Here is a 14,482-nt window from a genome sequence, read left to right on the forward strand (position 1 = left end):
TTAGTAGAGATGGGGTTTCACCATGTTGACCAGGATGGTCTCGATCTCTTGACTTCGTGATCCACCCGCCTCAGCCTCCCAAAGTGCTGGGATTACAGGCATGAGCCACCGCGCCCGGCCGAAAACTAGTAGTATCTTAAAAAGTTAAACATACTCTACAACCCAGCAATTCCACTCTTAGGTATCTACCCAAAACAAATGAAAACATATGTCCATACAAATTCTCCAGCATGGGTGTTCATAGCAACACTACTCATAATAGTCAAAAGGGGATACTCCAAATATTCATCAACTCCTAAGTAGATAAACAAAATGTGATGTATTCATACAGTGGAATCCTTCAGTAATAAAAATCATGAAGTACAATGAACTGATAAATGCTACAGCATGGATTAACCTCAAATATTAAGTGAAAGAAGCTAGACACAGATGCTACATATTGTATTACAGGCTGAGCATCTCTTATCTGAAATGCTTGGGACCAGAAGTGTTTCAAATATTGGATTTTTTGGATTTTGGAATATTTGCATGAATGTAATGAGAGATTTCAGATATGGGACCCAAGTTTAACATGAAATTCTTTTATGTTTCATGTTCACCTCATATACATAGGCTGAATGTAATTTTATACAATATTTTATGTAATTTTTTGCAGGAAATCGTTTGTATACATGAAACCATCAGAAAGCAAAGGTGTCACTATCTCTGACACTCGTGGACAATCTGTGGTTGTTTCAGATTCAGAGATAGAGTGTCCCTATCTCTGACACTTAGGTGGACAATCACTGTCATTCCTGACTCTGAATTTATATACAGAGAAAATATTTATATAATTGTTTTCTTTTTGAGAGGGAGTCTCACTCTGTCACCCAGGCTGGAGTGTAGCAGTGCGATCTCAGCTCACTGCAACCTCTGCCTCCTGGGTTCAAGCGATTCTCCTGCCTCAGCTTCCTGAGTAGCTGGGATTACCGGCATGCGCAACCATACCCGGCTAATTTTGGTATTATTATTAGAGATGGGGTTTCACCATGTTGGCCAGGCTGGTCTTGAACTCCTAACCTCAGGTGATCTGCATGCCTTAGCCTCCCAAAGTGCTGGAATTATAGACGTGAGCCACTGCACCTGGCCTATACATTTTCTTATTCATATGTAAGTATTTAACAGTTAAAAAAAAAGACATACCATTAATACAGTGAAAAAATAGTGCTTTCAGGGTAACCGAGCAGCACATAGCATTACCGTTATACCTGAGTTAGCTACTCAGCAACAGAAACAAAAACACAGTAGGCTGGATAAACTCTGCCGTGAGCCTGAATTTTGACTTTGACTGGTCCAGGTCAAGTATGGAATTTTCTACTTCTGGCATCATGTCAGCACTCAGAAAGTTTCGGATTTGTAACATTTCAGATTTTTAGACTAGGGATGTTTGGTCTGTATTCCACTTATGTGAAATGTCCAGAAAAGGCACATTTATAGAGAAAGAAAGATAGTGGTTACCTAGCAATGGGGACAGGGATTGACTGCCAGTGAGCGTGAAGGATCTTTGTGGGATGATGGAAATTGTCTAAGTCTGGAGGACAATTCTTTAAATTTACTAAAAATCAATGAATTATACATTTAAAATGGGTGAAATTTGTGGAATGTAAATTATTTCAATAAGGCTGTTTTAAAATGGCGTAGGGCAGAAACAAGCATTAAAAGTAGGTGGTCCTATGCTTAGTTTGGAAAAAAATGTTTGTGTTGTTATGAAGGGTGTGTATATGTGTGGTTTTATGGGCTTTATTTCTATGTCATCTTAACATACTCCTAATAGAAAGAGAGAGACAGTGACCTTTGGTTTGAGAAGCTTTGATCTCTGTATAAGCTGTTTCCTCAGTGTAAAGCAAATGTTACTTATAAAACAAAACAAAAATCAAAATTCATTCTCTTCTTTGGCAAGAGCTGTTCCCTATAATTGATACTGTAAGTCCATCAAAATGATGGAGGGAAGGAAAGAGAAAGGAAGAAGGGTTTGATTGAATGAGGTGGAATTTGTCCTTCAAATTGCTTAGTATCTGTTGGATATGGTTATAGTCTGAAATATCCTTTGTCTGGAAGAAGCAGAAGTCCATAGAGCTGGTGACTTGGTAGATATGAAGTTATATTTCTAAAATATGCACAATTATTTTCTGTTCCTTATCAACTTAGAAATGAGTAAGGTGATCTCAGAAGTTTTTTGTAGATACCATGTGGATTCTGTGGGGCAATGCAAACATGTCTTGTTATCGCCCTTTTATGTAGTATGTGAAAATGGAGTTTATAAACCCTAGCCTGATAGAATATACTGTCCCTGTCATCCAGTTCTCTATGTAGCTGGTTTTTTGTCTGTTTGAGAAGGTGTCTCTGTTGCCCAGGCTGTAGTGCACTGGCATGATCTTGGCTCACCGCACCCTCCACCTCGTGGATTCAAGTGATTCTCCTATCTCAGCCTCCTAAGTAGCTGGGATTACAGGTGCATGCTGCCACGCCTAGGTAGTTTTTTGGATTTTTAGTAGAGACATGTTTTCACTGTATTCTCCAGTCTGGCCTTGAACTCCTGAGCTCAGGTAATCCACTTGCCTCGGCCTACTGAAGTGCTAGGATTATAGGCATCAGCCACCACCCCAGGCCAGCTGTTTTTTATTCTGTGTAGGGTGCCCACTTGTCTTCTGCTTGTGTCAGTGGTACACTGGTACCTATTTAACAACCCCTTTCTGGGAAAAATAACTAATTTGTGGTGTCTGCTGATTTCTGTGGTGTAAATACTCACCTGGTTCCCTGGTAGCTACGTGTGTGACTGTGGAGTTCGGAAGAGATGCACGCAGTGGCTCTTTTGAGCTGGTGTGAGCTGGCTCCCACACCTGTACCTGCTTTCAGTGTGACAGCCTTCTAGTTCCCTTATAATGGAGGATATCGAAAATCCCGAACCTCAACCATAAACGTTTCTTTTCCTCACCAAAACTGACATGGATGCCAGTGTTGATTGTGTATGTTAGGTAGTATTTATTAATAGTAATCTCAGTCTTTAACATCCTATTCAGAGACTTCTCTTAAATGAATACTACATATAATTCTATATTGAATATAAGTTTTTAAAGTGAATCATTTCAGGTAACCACAGCTTGTGTTTATAATGCCAAACAGTAAGCAAAATTGAGTCTTGTAAAGAAGTCAGGATACTTCAGAATTAGAATAGAGAGAACATTGTTGTTGTGAGGTCATTTTGATTTGTACGGTACCCCATGGAATAAAGTGAAAGTTCTCCAGAGCTACTAGAGCTTCGTGCTGTGGTGGATGATGATACTGAAAAGTTTCGTAAGTTGAAATGTATCAGATGTATCAGTTGCTTGATAATCATGTTTACTTTTAACAGCAGTTGAATGGATTAAGTATTCCTATTCTTCAACATCCAGACCTTCAGGATATCTTACTTATTCCTGTTATTGGACCCAGGTTTGTAAAAACTTCATTTCCAAATTGTATTCTTCTCAATAAAATTTGTCACAGGGAGCTTTTTTACTGTTTGGTGCTATGACTAACTTTCTCCATTGTTAGCAACTTTCTGTAGATAACAGGAATTCAGAAATTTATAAATGCAAACTTTATATCCTGTCCTGGAAAATCATTCAAAAGAAGACTAGTAATGAGGCCAAGGACCTGGAGAATAATGCATTTTAGGTCCCTTTAGTGCTGTGATTTTTTTCCCCCACATTCTGAGAAGCTTTATTTCATTTACTTGTATTTCATAGGAATTTTCAGTGCTAAATTAAAACTTTTTTTTGAGCTACAACAAAAATATAAAGTAACTTATTTTCTACTTTCATAGCTGATATGTTTGTAAAATTTTATTTTTTGAGACAGCGTCTTGCTCTGTTATCCAGGCTGGAGTGCAGGGGTACAATCCTAGCTCACAACAGGCTCGAACTTCTGGGCTCAGGCAGTTATACCACCTCAGCTTCCAAGTAGCAGGGACTACAGGTGCACACCACTCCACCTGGCTAATTTATTTTTTATTCTGTAGAAACAGTCTCACTATGTATCCCAGGCTGGTACTGAACTCCTAGCCTCAATCCCACCTCAGCTTCCTGAAGTGTTGAGATTACCCATGAGAGCCATCTTGCCCAGCCTGTAAAATTTTAGTCATAATTCAACAATTATGTTAAACTATCATTTGCTGTTTCTGTTCTACTCATTTATTTGGAAAGCATATGTTTGAAAATTGAAAAATAGGTTTTCAGGCTGGATCTGGTGGTTTGCTTACTCCTGTTATCCCAGCACTTTGGGAGGCTCAGGTAGGTGGATCCCTTGAACCCAGGGATTGGAGACCAGTCTGGGCTATGTGGCAAAACCCTGCCTCTACCAAAAAAAAAAAAAAATGATAAAAATTAGCTGAGTACGGTGGTGCCTACCTGTAGTCACAGCTATTAAGGAGACTGAGGTGGAAGGCTCGTTTGAGCCTGGGAGGTGGAGACTGCAGTAGCTGTGATTGTGCTGCTGTACTCCAGTCTGGGAGACAGAGTGAGACCTTGTCTCAAAAAATAAAATAAAATAAAAATAAAGCTGAGGGGTGTGGGGGGAAGGAAAAATACATTTTTATAGTATAATGAATGATTATAATGATGTTTTATTCCTTTAGAGCATGTTACAATTCCTAGTTATGGTCAAATCTTTTTAAACTAAGAGTTACAACAAATACAGAAATGCTTTTGTTAAAACTTTAAAGTAATTTAGTGGGCAGCAATAGAGCAGTGGTTTAATAAACTATGATTTGTCCATGCAATGGGATAGTATATGGCCTTTAATGTGGGAGAATAATACCTGCCAATCAGAGAAGATGTTTATGATCAGTTGGTAACTATCAAAAGTAAATCGCCATACTTGGGATAATTACTTTTTTTGCAATTAAAAAAATATACCCAACTATGCATTTATGTATGTTTATTTACATGTTAAAAAAAAAGTCTGGAAGCTGTAACATACACAACTTTTAATAGTAATTAACTCTGAGGAAGTTAGATTGGGAGAGAGGGAGTAAATAAAAGGCAATTTCCACATGTAGTATTTCAGTTTTATTTTTTACTATAAGAATGCGTTTTTGCAATTAAAGTTTACTTGTGTAGGCTTCTCATTCAATTCATCTTTAAAATTTTTTCATCTTCTGTTCAGGTTTTTAAAGGTGAAATTTACATACAGTGAAATGAAGAGATCTTAAATGTATAGTTTGTTGAGTTTTGACAAATATATACATCTGTGTAGCCAAGACCCATTCTAGTCAAGATAGAGCATTTCCATGATGTAAGAAATGTCTCCTGTACTCAGGTACCCTACTGGGAAACTGCTGTTCTGATTTCTGTCATTTCTTAGTTTTGGACCAGTTATTTAGCTACTATAATAGACCACAATAACCGAATATGGAGGTTATTATACTTCTTATGAGAATGCAAAATTGTACTTATTTAGGCCATTTCTTGTTCTGTTAAGCACCTCTTCTTTGTTGTTTAGTTTTATTTAGTTTTTCTAAAGATAGAGTTCAGTTAGGCTTTTCTTTATAGAACCAAGTAGCAATTAGAGTTGTATATAAATATAAAAGTAATCATCTCTTACATCTCCTGTCATCCATTATATCTCCTGTCCTACCTCCCAGTTTTGCTACATACACCTAGGAGTGCTAAGTGAAAGAAATAGTATTTCACAAAATGGCATAGCTGAGGGATTAAGAATGTAATTGATATATTAGAGGTTAGGAATGCAGAATAATTGAAAAGGGAATAGCAAGCATGTGAGCTGATATTGGGGGGTTGGAGGTATGGTAAAGGAGGTGGTCTGTCTCCTAAATTTACGGTCTTTGGTTTAAACAGTACAGTGTTAAGAGTGAGAAATACCCGCTAGTCAGTACAAGGCAATTAATTAAAAGTAGGTCTTTTTTGCTTTAGGATATAGGTTGGAGAAAAATGTGTTTCTGAGAATGCACAGCGTTAAGTTCCCTCCCTCAAAAAGATTTGGAATTCAAATTGCTGCAACCTAAATTGTCTTGGAACCTGCGAGCTGGGAAATGAACTATTTAGTCCCAAGCCAATTCCTGGGTGCTTGGCAAAAACAGTGACACTACTCTGGAGCGGCACCCATTCAGTCCAAGTCAAACACTTTGCATTGTTAAAGGGACACTAGGAATCAAACCACTATGAGTAAGAATCAGCATATACAATAAGCTGCAGGATTAGATTTCCCTCAGAACTTTAACAAATAGATCTCTCTGGCACAGACTGTAAGAAGAGTTTTCTTCTGAGATCAGATGAGATCGGGCATGTTCATCGTGGTGTGGCTGTAACAAGACAGTTTTCTTAAAATGATTAAAAACGAACGAATAAAACATAAAAGACCTTAAGGATAAAAAGGTAGAATTGAAAACAAACTTCTAGAAATAAAAATACTGAAAACTGAAAATGAATTAAACAGTAGATTAGACTCAACTGATGAGAAAATTTTTGAATTAGGAGATAACTCTTAGGGAATTATCTAGAAAGCAGCAGAGATAAATTAAAAATAGGAAAGTGAAATTGAGTCATGTAAAATAAGAGCAGTTTATATTTCTAATGAGTCCCAGGTATAGAGAATAGAAATAATGGGGGAAAGACAATAATCACAAATGTAATGACTATGAATTTCTAGAATTGATGAAAAATTTAAGAAGTGTGACTTTGAAGCCAAAATAAAAGTAGATCTGTATCTAGATACTTCAGAGTGAAACTGCAGAACGCCAAAGACATAGAGAAAATCTGAAACCAATGGTAAAAGGCAGGAAGCTATTTCACTAATCACATAAAGAGATGATACCTGTCTGACATCAGGAGAAAGGTCCATAGGACCTTTCAGAACTGGAAGATAGCATGATTCCTACATCAGTGTCAAGGCTTAGCAAGGGTTTAAGATGCTGAGTGTCTTAGTTTATCTTTTGCTGCCATAACAGAATACCTGAGACTGGGTAATTTATAAAGAACAGAAATTTATTTTTTGTAGTGTTGGAAGATGGGAAGTCCAAGATCAAGGCAGTTGCATCTGATGAGAGCTTTTTTGCTGCATCCTTAAATGGTTGAGGGCAGAAGGGCAAGAGAAAGCAAACTCATTGCTCCTAGCCCTTTTTATTATGGCATTAATTCATTCATGAGGGCAGAGCCCTCATGACCTAAACAACGCCCAATAGGCCTTGCATTCCAACACTGTTGCACTAGGGATTAAGTTTCCAGCACATGAATATTGGAGGACACATTCAGACCGTAACACTGAAGCATCTAGTTTGGTTATCCAGGCAGATATGATGCCTTGTTCAAGACTGGAAACAGGATGAAAAGATTTGGGATTCTGCCAAGAAGTTGAGGAATGGATGAGGGAAAAGTAACACTGTTCAGGACTTGCTGAGTTTAAAGTAACTGTGAGACAACTCTATATAGCTGTCTGTAAGTAGTTAAAAATGTCAAGTAAGAGTCTAGGCGGGGTGCAGTGGCTCACTTCTGTAATTCCAACACTTTGGGAGGCCGAGGCTGGTGGATAACCTGAGATCAGGAGTTCGAGACCAGCCTGGCCAACATGGTAAAACCCCAGTCCTTACTAAAAATACAAAAATTAGCTGGGTGTGGTGGTAACTGACTATAATCCCAGCTACTCAGGAGACTGAGGCACAAGAATCGCTTGAACCCAGATGGCAGAGGTTGCAGTGAGCTGAGATCACACCCCTGCACTCCGTTATGGGCGACAGAGCAAGGCTTGGTCTCAAAGAAAAAAAAGTCTAGAAAGGTTAAACATTAGAATTTGTGGATTATTTTTGTGAATGATTATTGAAATCATGAGATTGCCAAAGGATAGAATGCAAGGTGAGTAGAGATGGTGGCATGTTTTGGAACCTGGTGGGGAGAGCCTTTTTAAGAAGTAGGCAGAGGGCTGGGAGCGGTGGCTCACGCCTGTAATCCCAATACTTTGGGAGGCCGAGGCGGGTGGATCATGGGGTCAGGAGATAGAGACCATCCTGGCGCACATGGTGAAACCCCATCTCTACTAAAAATACAAAAATTAGCTGGGCATGGTGGCATGTGCTTGTAATCCCAGCTACTTGGGAGGCTGAGACAGGCTCACTTGAACTTGGAAGTCGGAGGTTGCAGTGAGCCGAGACGGCGCCACTGTATTCCAGCCTGGGCAACAGAGTGAGACTCCATCTAAAAAAAAAAAAAAAAGAAGTAGGCAGAGAATGAGCAGCAGAATGTTTGAGACCAGGAAGGAGGAGTATAAAGCTGAAAATGTAGTAAGTTTGATGATTTGGGACCATGGAAAGAAGATAGGATGCCCTTAATTCTCTGAGCAATGAGTTGTGCCAACACATCCAAAGAAGCTTATTAGAGACCCAGTGTTCAGGGTTTTTATTTAGGACTGATCACGTTGGGCCCCTGATCTTTGGAACCCTGATTGTTAGATGTGATACAGATTTTAGTGGTTTAAGAAATGAATGGATTGTGAGAAATTGGAAAAGACTCAAAAAGGTTGGGCAGCAAAAGAATGAAAAAAGACTTGTTTTTCTGTCTTGTTTAAATTATTCATAATTTACCATGCAATGGTTTCCCACTTTACAAATGTTTTTGTAATTCCTCATGTATTTTTCCGTTTTAGTCTTTGAAGATAGAAAAAGCCTATTTTTCTTCTAATGGTGTGATAAACAGTAATGCTTGTTAAGTGATTAAGCAATTTCTGGTGCCACTTTGTATTGCCTTCCACCAGATGGACCTCTTTTGATTTTTTTTCTTCCCCTTAAGTGCCCATCTTCGTGGTGGTGGTGTTTTTTCCTGTTTCCTCTATATGTATGCCTCTTTTTTCAGCTTTTTCTTATGTATTCAGGACAATTAAGATTAAAGAGGCTATTAGATTTCAGATAGAACACTGGAAAAGTTGGTAGGCATTGGAGATATGTTACCATTAAACTTCTTCTATCTTACATTTCTAGGAAGAATATTAAAAAACAACAGTGTGAAGCCATTGTTGGACCCCAGTGTGGCAATGCAGTTTTAAGAGGAGCCCATGTCTATGCCCCAGGAATTGTGTCAGCATCAAAATGTAAGTATAATGTTTGGATTTCTCTTTAAGGTTCTTTAAAATTTATGTGCATTTTCAAATGGAAAGTTTATTGAATTGGCACTAAGATGTATTCCAAATTTACCAAATTTTTCCAGCTTTGCGTTTAGGGTTTTATCTGATAAGGACTAACAAACTAATCATCATATAAGATTTTCTGACAGTTTTTTTTTTTTTTTTTTTAATTTCCAAATAAGGATGCATTTGATGGTGATTGTTTTAGTGGATCGTTACTGATGAATAGAGAGAATATACAAAACTTCTGTTTTGTATTCTTGACTGCATTGCCTTAAAACCTCAGAAAGCTGTCGTATCATTAGTGAGACAACATCCAGAGCCTGGAATCTGAACACTGGGATGAAACTTAGTATTCTTTATTCACCCAGGTGGTGACATATCTGTATTGCATATGCTTAGTAAGTTAGTCACTGGGGCTCAGTGGTACCTTATTGGACTTGAAATCAAGAAACAGTGGCTTTGCTCTGTAGCAGACTTATCCAGTCTCTGGGCCTCAGTCATGGTGTCCTTGAAATAAATAATTTGATCTGCATCAGAATCGGGCCAACCACTACCTGCTGGCCAAGTCTGGCCCATGTCTGTGTATGGCCCACAAGCTAAGAATGGTTTTTGCAGTTTTAAAATGTTGTAAAAGATATATATACAAAGAAGAGTATGCCAGAGAGACCTAACATAGCTATAAAGCCTAGAATATTTGTTTGCCCTTTACAGGAAAAGTATGTTGACATCTGATTTACATGATTTTAACAGTTCCCTTAGCTCTAATAGGCTGCTTGCTATTGTTGCCAGGTAATAGCCCAAATAAATTTATGATAGATTAGGTTTAAAAATGCTTTTTGGAAGTGGACTGTAATTTTCTATTATAAATATAACTGGGAGCTATTACAGAAAAAATGAAATGCCTACAAATACTGGATTTAACTAGTCATATAAATCAACTCTGTGTATACTGTAAAAGGTATTCTAAGAGTACACACACACATACGTATACATGTGTGCATATGTATGCGTATGTATATGAATGGATGTGTATGCTTATCATTGTGCTGTCATAGCAAAGAAGTACAGAGTAATGGGATTTAGAAACATTTCTTCGAAGGATTTTTAGGTTCATTTTTGAAGAGTTACTTTGAAGGAAACTTAGAAGTTTGAGACTTGAGCTGAGATGTCAAGATTTATAAGAAATCCTTTAAGGCTTGGGGGGAAATAATTTAGCTCAGCTAAAGATTTGCAGTTGAGGGTAGGATGTTTTCAAGTTGTCCTATTTCTTTGTTTTCACTGAAAAAGATTCTTCAGTGAGTTTTATTGTTAGGGAATATTTTAAAATAAAAAGGCAGATTTTCTATTAAAGATTATATTGAGATAATGAGCCAGTTTGAACTGCTTCAGGCCCCCTATAGATGCCTCTAGAGATTGCCTAGCTCAAATAATTTTCATGATTCTTCTGCTAAAGAATAGATCAATGTTACCTGATTTTCTTCTTTCTCTAGTTATGAAAGCTGGAGATGTTATATCTGTATACTCTGATATTAAAGGAAAATGTAAGAAAGGAGCCAAAGAGTTTGATGGAACAAAAGTATTTCTTGGAAATGGGATTTCCGAACTAAGCCGCAAAGAAATCTTCAGTGGGTTACCTGAACTGAAGTATGTCATCAAGTGCTTTGGGGAAATCAGCATCCTTTTTGTGGGTAAATGAAAATTAAAAACAATGTAAAATGTACCTAGTTGTATTATGTGAGTGGTTTTTTTTTTTTTTTTTTTTGGGTTTAAATCCAACTAGAAAAAGATTGTTTACCCATATTTTCATAATTTTTTGTCAAAAAGGGTAACTGATCAAATTAAAGAGCCTCATTAAGCAACCAGTTACATTGTAATTATCAAATAATTTTATTTGTCCTTCTGAATTTTATTTTTTTGGGAATATTTTGCATCTTTGAAAAACCATGTTAATCTTGAAGGAGACTGCATTAGATGATCTATCCAGATCATTTTTAACATTCTTATTTGTCAAGAAAAAGTTTGATTTTAATATAAATTAAAATATTTTTTGATTAAAAATAAATTTTACCAGAAAGCTAGCACTCACATGAATATTTATGGGTAAAAAATGAATGTTTAGGTTTGTTAAAACTAAATTAAAATATTGTCTGTTCTAAATCATCTCTGGTTGCTAATGGCCCTAAATAAATTGGTAAAAAATCTAGGCTCTTCTTTCACTTAGTCTTTTGAGGCTGTTTGAATTTTGAATTCTGTAGACAGGTCCATTACTCCAAAGTTCATGGCTGACATAGACATGCTGAAAGCTGTGAATTTCTCCAATTAGAATTGGATGATATCCCTGATTCTTACAAGTTTTTCATGTTGTAACAATTTGAGTTAGCAGTTGAAATTCATTCATTTTTCTGAAGAAATTGACTGTTGGATTCCCTAGATCTAAATAGCAGCACTTTCCAAATGGCTGAGAACAAAGATCTTGTTCTCCTTAGAAGGCTTCATGAATATAAAGATTATGCATGTATCTGCTATGTTTATCTTTGGACCTGTAACAGGTAATTGGTGTTTTGACTGCCTCCGTTAATCCATTGTTAATGGTATACACTTCATTCTTGTAGGTTATTTGATGTGATTCCAGTTATTGTGCTGAATAATGTTTTCTGAACAATGTTCTGGATAATTGTTTTGGTGTTTGGAAGTTAGGAGGCAGCCATCTTTCAAAAAACTTTCGGTTTTTTGGCTGGATGTGGTGGCTCACTTCTGTAATCCCAGCACTTCGAGAGGCCAAGATGGGTGATCTCACTTGAGGTCAGGACTTCGAGACCAGCCCAGCCAACTTGGTGTAGCCCTGTCTCTACAAAAAATACAAAAATTAGCCAGGTGTGGTGGTAGGCGCCTGTAATCCCAGCTACTCAGGAGGCTGAGGCTGGAGAATTGTTTGAACCCAGGAGGCAGAGGTTGCAGTTGGCCCAAGATCACACCACTGCACTCCAGCCTGGATGACACAGCCAGACTTCAGAATTTCAAAAAAAGGAAAAAAAACATTGGTTTTTAAACTCAATTTATTCAGTTATACTGTTGCAAGATTTTTCTCTTCCTGTGTGAGAAGCAAGGCTGCTGTAACAGAAATGCTACCTGTTTCTTATTTGTATTCTTTAAAAAGTTTTAAACCAACACAACTAATGGTACAATTATTATTCATTTAGTGAATTTGAGCCCTTTGCTTTCTTGAATTCCAGGTGGGTTGAATCATTCATAGATTCATGGAGGTAGGTTAATTTACTAACAGACTGTTTTATCCTGTGCAGTCTTGTACTTTGCATTATTATGTGGAGATACATGGCTACAAAAATATATTTTAAAAGAACATGTAATTTCATACCTGAATAATAATTGGCTTAAATTCTTCTTTATTATGTTATTTTAAGTTCAGTGATTTATAGCACTCACTTATTCTGATAGGCATAGTCAGAAGGAAATAGTCAAAGAGCACCAGAACCGAAAGTGGCAGTTAGGGACTGAGTTAGGAAGACAGGCATGAACATTTTAAAGTTTCAGTATTTTTAGAGGACCAGCATCCTGCAAGTCAGAAAGTCATTTAAATTATGGAGTGATCAGACTATGGAATTCAAGATACTCAAAAATAGTTGTAGACTCTGGTCTACAAGTATTAGTTGTAGACTGTTGATCAAGGTAAGAGTACCAGGTGTCACAACAAAGGACTGACTTGCTTTGTTTTTTCTTGTAGAGATGGGGTCTGGCTCTGTCACTCACACTGCGATCAAAGCTCAGTGTAACCTTGAACTCCTGAGCTCAAGCGATCCTCCTACATCAGCTTCTGAGTAGCTAGTACTATAGGTACATGCCACCACGACCTGGTAATATTTTAAATTCCTTTTTTTTTTTTTTTTTTTGAGACAAAATTTCGCTCTTGTTGCCTATGCTGGAGTGCAGTGGTGCAATCTTGGCTCACGGCAACCTCCACCTCCCGGATTCAAGCAATTCTCATGCCTCAGCCTCCCGAGTAGCTGGGATTACAGGCATGTGCCACCATGCATGACTAATTTTGTATTTTTAATAGAGACAGGGTTTCTCCATGTTAGTCAGGCTTGTCTTGAACTCCTGACCTCAGGTGATCTGCCTATCTCAGCCTCCCAAAGTGCTGGGATTACAGGCGTGAGCCACTGCGCCCAGCTTTTAAATTTCTTTTCATGGAGATGGGGATTTTGCTGTGTTGCCCAATCTGGTCTTCAACTCCTGGTCTCAAGCAGTCTTTCCATCTTGGCCTCCCAAAGTGCTAGGATTACAGTCATGGGATGCCACACCCAACTAGGACTGGCTTTCAAATGTGAGTCAGTGACATTTCAGAAGGTTCCTTTGTATATTTTATGCTCAGGGGCAGGGACTGTTTGCCTTGGAAGTGAATACAGTGGTTTGATTTGATCCTGACTGAGTTTTACCTCAGATTAAAAGTTCACATTCATGAATTTCAAGTGGTAAACATACGAGTAGCGTGGTAAAGGGGTGGGAAGAAGAAGAAAATAAGTCAGCATTTGTTGTATGCTAAAGGCTGTAAGAACTGAGGGAGCCAGGCATGCTGGCTCATATGTGTTACTCCAGCAACCCTGGAAGCTAAGACAGGAGGATATCGCTTGAGGCTAGGAATTTGATGCCAGTTTGGGCTTGGTGGTGTGTACCTGTAGTCCCAGCTACTGGGGAGGCTGAGGTGGGAGGATGAACCCAGGAGTTAGAGGCTGCAGTGAACTATGATTGTGCCACTGTGCTCCAGCCTGGGTGACAGAATGAAACCATGTGTCAGTACATACCTACATACATGCATACCTACATACAGACATACAAACAACAATAAAACTGAGGGGAATTTATAATCACAGCACTGCACTAATAGTCTACAGATAGCTACTGACATTATTTTACTCTAAAGACCAGCATTAACTTACCCTGTCAATATCAGATAGGGTACACACCATCTGTGTAGATGCATCCCTGCCAAGATCAACTCATAAACTGTTCCATAAGCTAGCTATGAACTTGTCTACCATATTGCTTCTAAGACTTTATCTTTGTTAATCCTAATTGGGCTCTCTGCTTGTATCCTTAAACCAGGTTTAAGTCTTGGTTTTTAAAAAAGTTTTTATTTTATTTATTTGGGTACTCTGTTGCCCAGGTTGGAGTGCCGTGGTAGGATCATAACTCACTGCAGCCTCTGATTCCTGGAGTCCTCAAGGGAGCCTTCTGATTCAGTCTCCCAAGTAGCTGGGACTACAGGTACACTCCACCATGCCTGACTAGTTTATTAATTTTTTTTTTTTTTTTT

General features: G+C 38.0%; 1 protein-coding gene across 3 annotated transcripts in view; it reads left to right on the forward strand.

The window, feature by feature from the left end:
• The window catches only part of NSUN6 (NOP2/Sun RNA methyltransferase 6), a 56,595-nt gene that overhangs the window by 6,429 nt on the left and 35,684 nt on the right, over positions 1 to 14,482 (forward strand). Inside the window, exons 3-5 of one of the 3 annotated variants that reach the window (XM_037738997.1) lie at positions 3,395 to 3,471; positions 9,005 to 9,114; positions 10,641 to 10,794. In XM_037738997.1, coding sequence (XP_037594925.1) covers positions 3,395 to 3,471; positions 9,005 to 9,114; positions 10,641 to 10,794 — 341 coding nt within the window. Of the gene's footprint in view, positions 1 to 3,391; positions 3,472 to 9,004; positions 9,115 to 10,640; positions 10,795 to 14,482 lie in introns of all 3 variants that reach the window. The other 2 variants (XM_017529760.2, XM_037738998.1) reach the window with 2 other exon arrangements.

The sequence above is a fragment of the Cebus imitator genome, unplaced genomic scaffold, assembly GCF_001604975.1.
Source record: "Cebus imitator isolate Cc_AM_T3 unplaced genomic scaffold, Cebus_imitator-1.0 Scaffold61, whole genome shotgun sequence".
Lineage (NCBI taxonomy): Eukaryota > Metazoa > Chordata > Mammalia > Primates > Cebidae > Cebus > Cebus imitator.